General features: G+C 51.1%; 2 protein-coding genes across 2 annotated transcripts; one reads left to right on the top strand and one right to left on the bottom strand.

The window, feature by feature from the left end:
* The first annotated feature begins 6 nt into the window (after positions 1-6).
* LOC125528776 (bZIP transcription factor RISBZ3-like) lies at positions 7-1,121 on the top strand. The gene is made up of 3 exons (XM_048693214.1): positions 7-170; positions 267-342; positions 432-1,121. Exons 1-3 carry the CDS (start codon positions 106-108, stop codon positions 870-872), a joined length of 582 nt encoding a protein of 193 aa, XP_048549171.1. The 5' UTR covers positions 7-105; the 3' UTR covers positions 873-1,121.
* LOC125528775 (protein ALTERED PHOSPHATE STARVATION RESPONSE 1-like) lies at positions 1,068-3,546 on the bottom strand. The gene is made up of 4 exons (XM_048693213.1): positions 2,548-3,546; positions 2,218-2,378; positions 1,881-2,104; positions 1,068-1,779 (listed from the first exon to the last, which is right to left on the bottom strand). Exons 1-4 carry the CDS (start codon positions 3,437-3,439, stop codon positions 1,161-1,163), a joined length of 1,896 nt encoding a protein of 631 aa, XP_048549170.1. The 5' UTR covers positions 3,440-3,546; the 3' UTR covers positions 1,068-1,160.
* Positions 3,547-12,457: the final 8,911 nt, after the last annotated feature.

The raw sequence follows: 12,457 nt of genomic DNA, 5'->3' as shown, positions 1-12,457 counted from the left end.
TCTATCTATGCAGCAGCGGCGAGTCCCACGTCGGCGACCAATCTAAGCATCAAAGAGAGCCAAGCTTTCGGAGGCACGAGCGGCTCGGACTCCGACAGCGAGTCGATGTTCGACGACGGTGGCTTGTGCGACAACGGCACGAACCCAACAGACGTGAAAAGGATGAGACGGTACATCAACAACCATGAACCATTATGCCTTTTTTTTCCCCTTGTGTTCTTCATTCACTGCTCAAATCATAAACCCTTGTTTGCCAATTACTACAGGATGGTGTCGAACCGAGAGTCGGCCCGACGGTCGAGGAAGAGGAAGCAAGCTCACTTGGTTGAGCTGGAGACGCAGGTAAGATAGGCTACGGCGTGCGTACTGACTAGGAGTAATTTTCAAGGTTCAGTTGAGTTCATTATGGCTTGTGGGTGACTGGACTGCAGGTTGATCAGCTCCGGGGTGACAACGCGTCGATCTTCAAGCAGCTGACGGACGCGAACCAGCAGTTCACGACGGCGGTCACGGACAACCGGATCCTCAAGTCGGACGTGGAGGCGCTGCGGGTGAAGGTGAAGCTGGCGGAGGACATGGTGGCGCGCGGCGCGATGTCGTGCGGACTGGGCCACCTGGGTCTGTCCCCGGCGGCGCTGAACCCGTGCCGCGTCCCGGACGTGCTGGCCGGGCTGGACTTCCTCCCCGGCGGCCCCGACGACGCCTGCTTCGGGAGCCTGTCCCCGGCCGAGCAGGTGCAGAGCTCGCCGATGCAGAGCATGGCCAGCCTGGAGAGCCTCGAGCACAGCAGCAGGATGCAGCACGGCGGCGGCAGCGACGCCGTCGACGTCTGGGGCTGGGACTCCAGCTCCAACGGCGCCATGTCCAAGTGAAGCCATGCACGTCCCTCCCTGCCCGCGTACCTACCTACGTACATCAAAGTGTTTGAGCTGATGAAAACTCTTGATGGACTTGAGTTTTTCAGAGTCCTCTCGTGTCGCGTCAGTCGGTAATAACTCTGCGTCTTCGCCGTGCCTATAGCTATGTAATAGAACTTTCTACCCAGAGTACATGTAATGGTGAGACCATGTCAGTTAACTGTGATCTGTCAGTCGGCGGTAAGCTTCATCATTTACAGATTACACACGGTGCACTTCCCTTCCCGCCATTTCATTTACAGGTTACGGTAGGTTGTTTTGGATGGACGGCTCGTCGTCCCTTCCCGCCATTTCTGCCTCGCGTTCTCTGTCATCCATCTCGGCCACCAGCTCGCGGTACGCCGCGGAGGCCAGGCCGGCGGCCTCGGCGATGGCGCCCAGCGCCGCCGCCAGCCCGACGCAGACCCTCCGCTTCCCTTCCTCCTCGTTCGGCGGCTCCTCCTCGGCGCTGCTGTTGCGGCGCCGCGCGGCCGTCGCGATAGCCGCCGCCTCGGCCGCGACGCCCTCTACGGCCCGGATCGCCGCGTCCACGTCCACGGCCTCGACCGCGCGGGCCCAGGCCACGATCAGCCGCGGCATGTCCTCGCCGTCCTTGACGCAGCTCCGCGCCCAGCCCCAGAGCGCCGCCGCGTACCCGCGCTGCGACTCGGCCCAGGCCTCCAGCGCCGCGCGCCAGCCGCGGAGCTCCGTCGCCAGCGCGCCCGCCGCCGTGGCCGCGCGCGTCGGCCCCGGCGGCGGCGGCGGGCCCCTGATGCCTCCCTCCGCCCCGGCGGCCGAGGAGGAGAGGAGCGCGCTCGCCTCGTCCGCCGTGCGCTTCATCACCCGGTGCGCGTCGCCGATCACGCGCCACATCCTTGCCAGCCTGAACAGCACAGCGACGCCGACGAGAAACATCGATCAAACACTTGCGGCGTCACCATTGTCCGGGGAACCGATCGAGCACGCCATAATAAACACACGTACCCTCGGATGAGCTCGGCGAGCTGCGGCAGCAGCTCATCGTCGCGGACGGCGACGATCCGCCGGGACACGGCGTCGACGGAGGCGAGGGAGATGTTGAGCTTGGTCCGGAGGTCCCTGATGGCGGCCCTGGTCCTCTCGATCGCGAACGGCTCCGCGCCGTTGGCGTCCTGGCTCCTCAGCTGCGCCACCTTCTTCTCGTACGACAGCCGGACGCGCTCCCCTGCCTGGAAATACATTTCATATCACAACTTCATCCTAACTGGTTCTGAACTTATGATCATTCTACGAGAGTTGGAGTTGAATTCGAAGAGAAGCGCGTGTGATCGGTCGAACGTACCCTGACTTCCTCGTAGAGCTTCTTCTCCCACGCGTAGAGCCTGTCGAGGCTCTCCTTGTGGCTCTGGAAGAGTTGGAATGGCTCCGGCGAAGGTTCACGGGCGCCGACTTGCTCGCCGCCGTCGTCCCCCTCGACGTCCCCTCTCGGAGCAGGTGGTCGAACTGTCTATGTACAAGACGGCAATGATCAATGCTACAGCTCTATGGCATGTTCTGAATAATTCACATTGTTCTAGTCTGAAGAATAGAAAAGCAATTGACATGACAGGGTATAATTCAGAAGTTCAGGCTTGAGGTAGGGGAAGAGGTTTTGCATGACTGATGACTGTACCTTTCTTCTGGTAGGGGACGACCTCCAGCAGCACCGAGACCTCGCCGGCGGTTTCGGCGACCTTCGAGAAATGGCCCTTGATGTCCCTCATGGCCTCCGCCACGCTCGCCGGCGGCCTGTCGACGAACACCGTGAATCGGCCGGGGGTGCTCTGCTGCTCGACCTCGGCGCTCGCCCGCACCCTCAGCTTGTTGCTCACACCCGCCACCTTCTTCTTTTCTTTTCGCTCCCTTGGCTCCACTACCACCTGCGCTGCCTCTGCCTGCTCATGACCAGGCGCCTCCTCCTCCTCTGATTCGCCTTCTCCATTGCTGCCATCCTCGCTTATTTCTTCCAGCTCCGGCATCTCACCATCTTCTTGATCAGCATTCGCCTCTTGGACGCCGTGATTTACATAGCCCACGCGATCGGTCGGCAGCGAAGAGAAGGGGTCGACCCAGAACACGTCCCACGCCGACGGCAGGTGCGACGGCGAGGAAACCGGCACGTCGTTCGCCGGAGGGCGGAAGAGCCGGGGATCCACGCCGAAGAACCCGTCAACCACGGCGGCCTCGGCAGCTCCAGCCTCGCCGTCCCACCGCCCTACCAGCGGGTGCACGGGCGCCCCTCCTTGCCTCAGGCGGTTGACGACGAGGAGGACGGCCCTCTTCTCCGGCGAGCACGGGCGGTGGGTGCACTGCGCGGACGTGTCCTGCAGGAAGTAGAGGTGCTCGTCCTCGGCGAGGCAGTAGAAGAGCGCGAGCGAGACGCGGCGGAGCGACTGGAGGTAGGCGACGTGGGAGGAGGCCAGGAGGTCCCGCTGCGCGATCGCCTTCTTGACGAAGCTCCGGCGGTCGTGGCACGCCTTCACGGCCTCCTCCTCGTCGAGCTTCTTCGACGAGGAGCAGCCCATCGGTCCCGGCAGGCCAGATTGCTTGCTGCTGCCGTTGGGTCGGTCGGTACGAGGACGAGAGGCGGACGTGATTACTGTCTCGTTCTGTTTACGTGTTCTTGTAGTAGGGATCAGTACGTCTTGAGATGCTTTGGTTGCGTTGGGTCTGTGCAAGAAACGAAGAATTCCCTGGGGAGGTGAACTGAAGCTGAGGGAAACATGGAAGAGCTCAGGCTTGCAAAGAATCTCTCGCTGACAAGAAATGGTCGTAACGCTTCACACGCTGTGCTTCTTTATTGATAGATAGACTGGCGAAAGTTGCATCTTAGCATTGCTTCTTGGCTCAGACCGATGAAAGGAAGAATCTCCAATGGAGATACAATAATCTTCCATGTCTAGAATCTTATCGAAACTTTGCACACAAAGAAAAACCCAACCACTTCTTAAAGCTCGATATATCTAAGGCCTTCGACTCAGTTGATTGGGCGTACCTGTTTGAGGTGTTGCAAGCTCTGGGTTTTGGCCAGAATATGCGCGACTGGATTTCTTTGTTCCTGTCATCCTTGACCTCTAGCGTTTTGCTTAACGAGATTCCGCCCCCATTCCACCATGCTTGAGAGCTTCGTCATGTCGACCCGCTTTCACCCATGCTTTTCATCCTCACCATTGACCCACTGCTGCAACAGATACACAACATGGCTACAGAAATGGGGGTTCTTAAGCTTGTTTAGCCTCGTAATGCTAGACTAAGAACTCCTTTGTACGTAGATGATGCTGGAATGTTTGCCACCCAAACAAGGAGAAGTTATCAGCCATCCGCCACATCCTTGATGTTTTCGCCGATGCCATTAGTCTAAGAACGACCATCAGCAAGATTGAAGTATTTCCTATTCGTTGCGAGCACATTGACCTAGCTGACACCCTCTCGATCTTCCCAGCTAAGATGTCCGCTTTCCCCGGCAAATACCTCGATCCCCCCTGCACATTCAACGCCCCCGGAAGGTGGAATTGCAACCTCTCATCGGCAAGTTTAGTGCTCACATTCATGGCTAGAGGGGAAGAAACCTAACGTGGGCTGGCTGGGTCGATCTGACAAAGTCGGTTCTCATTGCTACTACTCGGTGGTCATCCTGCATCCCATATGGGCACTCAAAGATGGAAAAGTTGGCCAGGAATTTTAATTGACATGTTGATGATAGTGAAAACGCCAGTGGTGGGTGTTCCTTGGTGAACTAGAAGATGGTGTGTACCCCTAAAATCTTGGGTGGTCTTGGGGTGGTTGATCTGGAACGCTTCGACCAGGCGTTGCGTTTGAGGTAGCCTTGGAGTCCGGGCTAAAGTTGCCTAATGGCTCGATATTTTGTCACTTTTATAAGAGGGTTTTGGTGTGGTTTTCGAAGGGTTTTCGATATTTCTAGGTCTTTCTAACGCTAATTGATAACCCACAAGTATAGGGGATCAATTGTAGCCTCTTTCGATAAGTAAGAGTGTCGAACCCAATGAGGAGCTAAAGGTAGAACAAATATTCCCTCAAGTTCTATCAACCACCGATACAACTCTATGCACGTTTGACATTTGCTTTACCGAAAACAAGTATGAAACTATTTTGCAAGGATAAAACTATGAGTACTTTGCGAGAATAAAAATACGGATAAATTGCAAGGTAATAAAAGTGGAAAGCTTTTGTCAATAAGAAAGTTATTTGTCCCTAGGCAATCGATAACTAGAACGGTGATCATTATTGCAATTTTATTTGAGGGAGAGGCATAAGCTAACATACTTTCTCTTCTTGGATCATATGCACTTATGATTGAAACTCTAGCAAGCATCCGCAACTACTAAAGATCATTAAGGTAAAACCCAACCATAGCATTATAAGGCATCAAGTCCTCTTTACTCCCATACACAATTACTCGGGTCTGTGCTTCTATCACTCACGCCACCCACCATAAGCAAATCATGAACATATTGCAAACCCTACAACGGGGATCCCTCACGCTTGCGCGGCACGGAGAGCACCATAGGACAGCACCAATAATAAAACATGCAACTGAAACCAATCACGATCATCAATTAACCCATAGGACAAAACAGATCTACTCAAACATCATAGGATAGCCATACATCATTGGGAAATAATATATAGCGTTGAGTGTCGGAGTCAAAACCGGCAGATCTCGGGTAGGGGGTCCCAAATTATGCGTCTAAGGTCGATGGTAACAGGAGACAAGGGACACGATGTTTACCCAGGTTTGGGCCCTCACTATGGAGATAATACCCTAACTTCCTGTTTGATTGATCTTGATGAATATGAGTATTACAAGAGTTGATCTATGATGTCTACTACATAACCTTCTTCTTGTAGGCGTTGTTGGTGTTGGAAATATGCCCTAGAGGCAATAATAAAAGCATTATTATTATATTTCTGTGTTCATGATAATTGTCTTTTCATGCTATAACTGTATTATCCGGAAATCGTAATACACGTGTGAATACATAGACCATAATACGTCCCTAGTAAGCCTCTAGTTGACTAGCTCGTTGATCAACAGATAGTCATGATTTCCTGGCTATGGACATTGGATGTCATTGATAACGGGATCACATCATTAGGAGAATGATGTGATGGACAAGACCCAATCCTAAGCATAGCACAAAGATCGTGTAGTTCGTTTGCTAGAGCTTTTCCAAATGTCAAGTATCTTTTCCTTTGACCATGAGATCGTGTAACTCCCGGATACCGTAGGAGTGCTTTGGGTGTATCAAACGTCACAACGTAACTGGGTGACTATAAAGGTGCATTACAGGTATCTCCGAAAGTGTCTGTTGGGTTGACACGGATCGAGACTGGGATTTGTCACTCCATATAACGGAGAGGTATCACTGGGCCCACTCGGTAATGCATCATCATTATGAGCTCAAGGTGACCAAGTGGTTGATCACGGGATCATGCATTACGGTACGAGTAAAGTGACTTGCCGGTAACGAGATTGAACAAGGTATTGGGATACCGACGATCGAGTCTCGGGCAAGTAACATACCGATTGACAAAGGGAATTGTATACGGGGTTGATTAATCCTCGACATCGTGGTTCATCCAATGAGATCATCGTGGAGCATGTGGGAGCCATCATGGGTATCCAGATCCCGCTGTTGGTTATTGACCGGAGAGTCATCTCGGTCATGTATGCTTGTCTCCCGAACCCGTAGGGTCTACACACTTAAGGTTCGGTGACGCTAGGGTTATGAAGATATGTATATGCAGTAATCCGAATGTTGTTCGGAGTCCCGGATGAGATCCCGGATGTCACGAGGAGTTCCGGAATGGTCCGGAGGTAAAGAATTATATATAGGAAGTGCTGTTTCGGGCATCGGGACAAGTTTCGGGGTTATCGGTATTGTACCGGGACCACCGGAGGGGTCCCGTGGGCCCACCGGGTGGGGCCACCTGTCCCGGGGGGGCCACATGGGCTGTAGGGGGTGCGCCTTGGCCTACATGGGCCAAGGTCACCAGCCCTACTAGGCCCATGCGCCTAGGGTTTCCACCAAGGAGGAGTCCAAGTGGTGGAAGGCACCCCGAGGTGCCTTGGGGGGAGGGAAACCCTCCCCTGGCCGCCGCACCTAGGAGATTGGATCTCCTAGGCTGCGCACCACCCCCCCTTGGCCCTCCTATATATATTGGGGGAGAGGAGGGATTTCAGACCGCACCCCCTGGCGCCTCCCTCTCTCCCCGTTACGTCTCTCTCTCGTAGTATAGGCGAAGCCCTGCTACTGTGACGCCCTGCATCCACCACCACGCCGTCGTGCTGCTGGATCTTCATCAACCTCTCTTCCCCCCTTGCTGGATCAAGAAAGGAGGAGACGTCATCCGTTCCGTACATGTGTTGAACGCGGAGGCACCGTCCGTTCGGTGCTAAGATCATCGGTGATTTGAATCACGTCGTGTTCGACTACATCATCCCCGTTCTTTGAACGCTTCCGCTCGCGATCTACAAGGTATGTAGATGCATCTAATCACTCGTTGCTAGATGAACTCCTAGATGGATCTTGGTGAAACCGTAGGAAAATTTTTGTTTTCTGCAACGTTCCCCAACAGTTGGGCCTCCAAGTGCAGAGGTTTGTAAGACAGTAGCAAATTTCCCTCAAGTGGATGACCTAAGGTTTATCAATCCGTGGGAGGCGTAGGATGAAGATGGTCTCTCTCAAGCAACCCTGCAACCAAATAACAACGAGTCTCTTGTGTCCCCAACGCACCCAATACAATTGTAAATTGTATATGTGCACTAGTTCGGCGAACAGATGGTGATACAAGTGCAATATGGATAGTAGATAATGGTTTTTGTAATCTGAAAATATAAAAACAGCAAGGTAACTAATGATAAAAGTGAGCACAAACGGTATTGCAACACGTTGAAACAAGGCCTAGGGTTCATACTTTCACTAGTGCAAATTCTCAAAACAATAATAACATAATTGGATCATATAACTATCCCTCAACATGCAACAAAGAGTCACTCCAAAGTCACTAATAGCGGAGGACAAACGAAGAGATTATGGTAGGGTACGAAACCACCTCAAAGTTATCCTTTCTGATCGATCTATTCAAGAGTCCATAGTAAAATAACATGAAGCTATTCTTTCCGCTCAATCTATCATAGAGTTCGTACTAGAATAACACCTTAAGACACAAATCAACCAAAACCCTAATGCCACCTAGATACTCCAATGTCACCTCAAGTATCCGTGGGTATGATTATACGTATGCATCACACAATCTCAAATTCATCTATTCAACCAACACAAAGAACTTCAAAGAGTGCCCCAAAGTTTCTACCGGAGAGTCAAGACGAAAACGTGTGCCAACCCCTATGCGTAAGTTCACGAGGTCACAGAACTCGCAAGTTGGTCACCAAAACATACATCAAGTGGATCACAAATCCTTAAAGACTCAATCCGATAAGAGAACTTCAAAGGAAAAACTCAATTCATCACAAGAGAGTAGAGGGGGAGAAACATCATAAGATCCAACTATAATAGCAAAGCTCGCGATACATCAAGATTGTATCACCTCAAGAACACGAGAGAGAGATCAAACACATATCTACTGGTACATACCCTCAGCCCCGAGGGAGAACTACTCCCTCCTCGTCATGGAGAGCGCCGAGATGATGAAGATGGCCACCGGAGAGGGATCCCCCCCTCCGGCAGGGTGCCGGAACGGGTCTAGATTGGTTTTCGGTGGCTACGGTGGAATAGAATGGTGGTTGTGGAGAAAAAAAAAGGAGAAGATAGTCTCACATCAACTAGGCGTATCAACAGGCTATGGATATGCCCATCAATAGATATCAATGTGAATGAGTAGGGATTTCCATGCAACGGAGGCACTAGAGCTATAAGTGTATGAAAGCTCAACAAAAGAAACTAAGTGGGTGTGCATCTAACTTGCTTGCTCACGAAGACCTAGGGCAATTTGAGGAAGCCCATCATTGGAATATACAAGCCAAGTTCTATAATGAAAGATTCCCACTAGTATATGAAAGTGACAACATAGGAGACTCTTTATCATGAAGATCATGGTGCTACTTTGAAGCACAAGTGTGGTAAAAGGATAGTAGCATTGCCCCTTCTCTCTTTCTCTCTCATTTTTTTTGTCTTTTTGGGCCTTCTCTTTTTTTAGGGCCTCTTTTTTCTCTCTTTTTTTATTTTTTTATTTTTTTCGTCCAGAGTCTCATCCCGACTTGTGGGGGAATCATAGTCTCCATCATCCTTTCCTCACTGGGACAATGCTCTAATAATGATGATCATCACACTTTTATTTACTTACAATTGAAGAATTACAACTCGATACTTAGAACAAAATATGACTCTATGTGAATGCCTCCGGCAGTGTACCGGGATGAGCGATGAATCAAGAGTGACATGTATGAAAGAATTATGAACGGTGGCTTTGCCACAAATACGATGTCAACTACATGATCATGCAAAGCAATATGACAATGATGGAGCGTGTCACAATAAACGGAACGGTGGAAAGTTGCATGGCAATATATCTCGGAATGGCTATGGAAATGCCATAATAGGTAGGTATGGTGGCTGTTTTGAGGAAGGTAAATGGTGGGTTTATGGTACCGGCGAAAGTTGCGCGGTACTAGGCTAGCAATGGTGGAAGGGTGAGAGTGCATATAATCCATGGACTCAATATTAGTCATAAAGAACTCACATACTTATTGCAAAAATCTATTAGTTATCGAAACAAAGTACTATGCGCATGCTCCTAGGGGGATAGATTTGTAGGAAAATACCGTCACTCGTCCCCGACCGCCACTCATAAGGAAGACAATCAATAAATAAATCATGCTCCGACTTCATCACATAACGGTTCACCATACGTGCATGCTACGGGTATCACAAACTTCAACACAAGTATTTCTCAAATTCACAACTACTCAACTAGCATAACTCTAATATCACAATCTTCATATCTCAAAACAATCATCAAGTATCAAACTTCTCATAGTATTCAATGCACTTTTTATGATAGTTTTTATTATGCCATGTTGTTCTAAAGGACTCTCAAAATAATATAAGTGAAGCATGAGAGATCAATTATTTCTATAAAATAAAACCACCGCCGTGCTCTAAAAGATATAAGTAAGCACTAGAGCAAATGACAAACTACTCCGAAAGATATAAGTGAAGATCAATGAGTAGTCGAATAATTATGCAACTATGTCTCGCTGCCTCGTGGCCACCTCGAAGCTTCCCTAACGTATACTCCAAATCTCCTGGATTGCTTCTGTTCCAAAAATAACTCTCCCGAAGGTTTCATTCCATTTGGACTCCGTTTGATATTCCTTTTCTTCGAAACACTGAAATAGGCAAGAAAACAACAATTTGGGCTGGGCCTCCGGTTAATAGGTTAGTCCCCAAAATAATATAAAAGTGTATAATAAAGCCCATAAACATCCAAAACAGACAATATAATAGCATGGAACAATAAAAAATTATAGATACGTTGGAGACGTATCAATCTACCACGAGATCGCAATGGCTAAACCCTAGAAGTCTAGCCTGTATGACTATGATTATGATTATTCTCTATGGACTTAGCCCTTCAGTTTATATAGGCACCGGAGGGATCTAGGGTTACACAAAATCGGTTACAGAAGAAGGAAATCTTCATATTTGGTCACCAAGCTTGCCTTCCACGCCAAGGAGAGCCCCATCCGGACACGGGTAGAGTCTTCGGTCTTCGTATCTTCACAGCCCAACAGTCCGGCCCATGGCTAACAGGCCGAACGCCCGAGGACCCCCTAGTACAGGACTCCCTCAGTAGCCCCCGAACCAGACTTCAATGATGAGGTGTCCGGCGTGCAGATTGTCTCCAGCATTGCAAGGCGGGTTCTTCCTCCGATGACTTCAAAGTGATGTACTCGGCCTCCCATTTAATGTCGTACCCCTTGGCTTATGTGTGTCAACAACTTCAATTTCCACATGTCGAGCGAAGGTGAGAGGTCAGGGAGTTTTTACTCATAACACCACGGCCATGTAAGGAGGAGTGTCTATTTAAAGAGATTGGATCTCAGATCCATTCAGCACCACACGGAGAAATCCTTTGAGCATGCTAGGATAGTCTGTTCCAATATGGCTGACGCTCCCAGCTCTTCATCCCGCCCTGGCGTTCCCGAAAAAGGCGAATGGGAGAGGTGTTCCGTATCCCACAGTCAGCTGGTGAAGCTGCAAACATAGGGATTCCTTCCCCCCGCAGATCTAGTCCATGTTCGAGCTGGATTGACCTCCTTCAATGGCGGGGTTCAGGCTGAAAATTTCCCCAATCCATCCAGGGGGGAATGAGTGTGCTTCGTCCCTTATCGGCTAAGAGGTGTCGGGTTTCCAATTCATCCGTTCCTCCAAGGGTTTCTGGAGTATTACGGCCTCCAACTGCACAACTTTACTCCTGCCTCCATGTGACGCCCCGAGACCGTTGCGCCAGGTGTCTTCCATTATTCGTTGTTGTTGCCATGTCATTCGCTTGCGTGTTGCATCTTTCCATGTCATCATCCACATTGCATCATCATGTTTTCAAAACTTGCATCCGTTTGGGTCTCCCAGTCCTTTCCGTTATCCGTTCTGAGCCCAGACACACTTGCACGCGCCCGCAGCATGTCCGAAATATTATTTTTATAAGTGGCCAGAAAATGTTCTCAGAATGGGTTGAAAGTTGGCATGCGGTGTTTTTATGTTGTTAGTAGGTCGCCTGCCAAGTTTCATCGCATTCGGAGTCCGTTTGATGCCCCAACGATTAACTATAGCGGCAGTATAGCCGGTCAAATGTCGGACGTTTTCGGTCTCCGGAAACAGTTGCCGGGCTGCACTCCTTCCCTCTCATCTCAGACCAACCTCCTCTTCATAGCCCACAAGGCCCAACCTACCCCTCCTCGCGTCCAGTGCCGTTCGATCGAGATCGGAGGGTCCAGAAACAACCCCTAGACCCAAACCCTAGCCATTTTGCTATATATGGACACCCTCCTTCCAAATTTGGCATCCACTAGACTCCACCTACCTCCATCCACCTACCCTCCTCAATTTCCGCGCCTGCCTGCTTCCCGCCGCCACTTGGCACGCCGCCGTTCGCCAGCCGCTGCCAGCCACCACCAGCGCCGCCACCCTCGGCCTATCGCGCCACGCCACCTGTCGCCAGCGCCTTCCCACACCCCTGCGCCGCCGCGCGGTCCGCCAGGACCCAGATCGGGGCCCTGGAAGCCCATCTCCGCCCGAAGCGCGCCGCTGCTCCTCCCACAACGCTCGATCCAATCTGGATCGAGGCAACGGCCTCCGCCCGAGCGCCACCTCGCGTCTGCGCCGCACCCCGTCAGTCATCGGCGGCCACCAAAGATCTCGTCGCCGTCAAGCTCCGCCGAAGGACCTCCCAGGCCGATCCCGCTCCCTCTCCTCTTCTCGTTTTCCCCTCGCGCTCCCTCTCACCCCGTTCCCTCTTCCGCAAGACCGCCTGACGTCGCCATGCCTCAGGCAACCCTC

Source organism: Triticum urartu, unplaced genomic scaffold, assembly GCF_003073215.2.
Source record: "Triticum urartu cultivar G1812 unplaced genomic scaffold, Tu2.1 TuUngrouped_contig_510, whole genome shotgun sequence".
In the NCBI taxonomy this organism is placed as follows: domain Eukaryota; kingdom Viridiplantae; phylum Streptophyta; class Magnoliopsida; order Poales; family Poaceae; genus Triticum; species Triticum urartu.
The sequence above is the reverse complement of the archived record's forward strand: the minus strand, read 5'-3'. Positions and strand labels throughout refer to the sequence as shown.

Bases quoted from the DNA above. Each gene is read 5' to 3' on its own strand.
- LOC125528776 (XM_048693214.1), top strand. From the start codon at position 106: ATGTTCGACGACGGTGGCTTGTGCGACAACGGCACGAACCCAACAGAC. The intron at 171-266 runs GTACATCAACAA...CAATTACTACAG, and splicing joins GACGTGAAAAGGATGAGACG to GATGGTGTCGAACCGAGAGT. The intron at 343-431 runs GTAAGATAGGCT...ACTGGACTGCAG, and splicing joins TGGTTGAGCTGGAGACGCAG to GTTGATCAGCTCCGGGGTGA.
- LOC125528775 (XM_048693213.1), bottom strand. From the start codon at position 3,439: ATGGGCTGCTCCTCGTCGAAGAAGCTCGACGAGGAGGAGGCCGTGAAG. The intron at 2,105-2,217 runs GTACGTTCGACC...ATGTATTTCCAG, and splicing joins AGCTCTACGAGGAAGTCAGG to GCAGGGGAGCGCGTCCGGCT. The intron at 1,780-1,880 runs GTACGTGTGTTT...TGTGCTGTTCAG, and splicing joins CTCGCCGAGCTCATCCGAGG to GCTGGCAAGGATGTGGCGCG.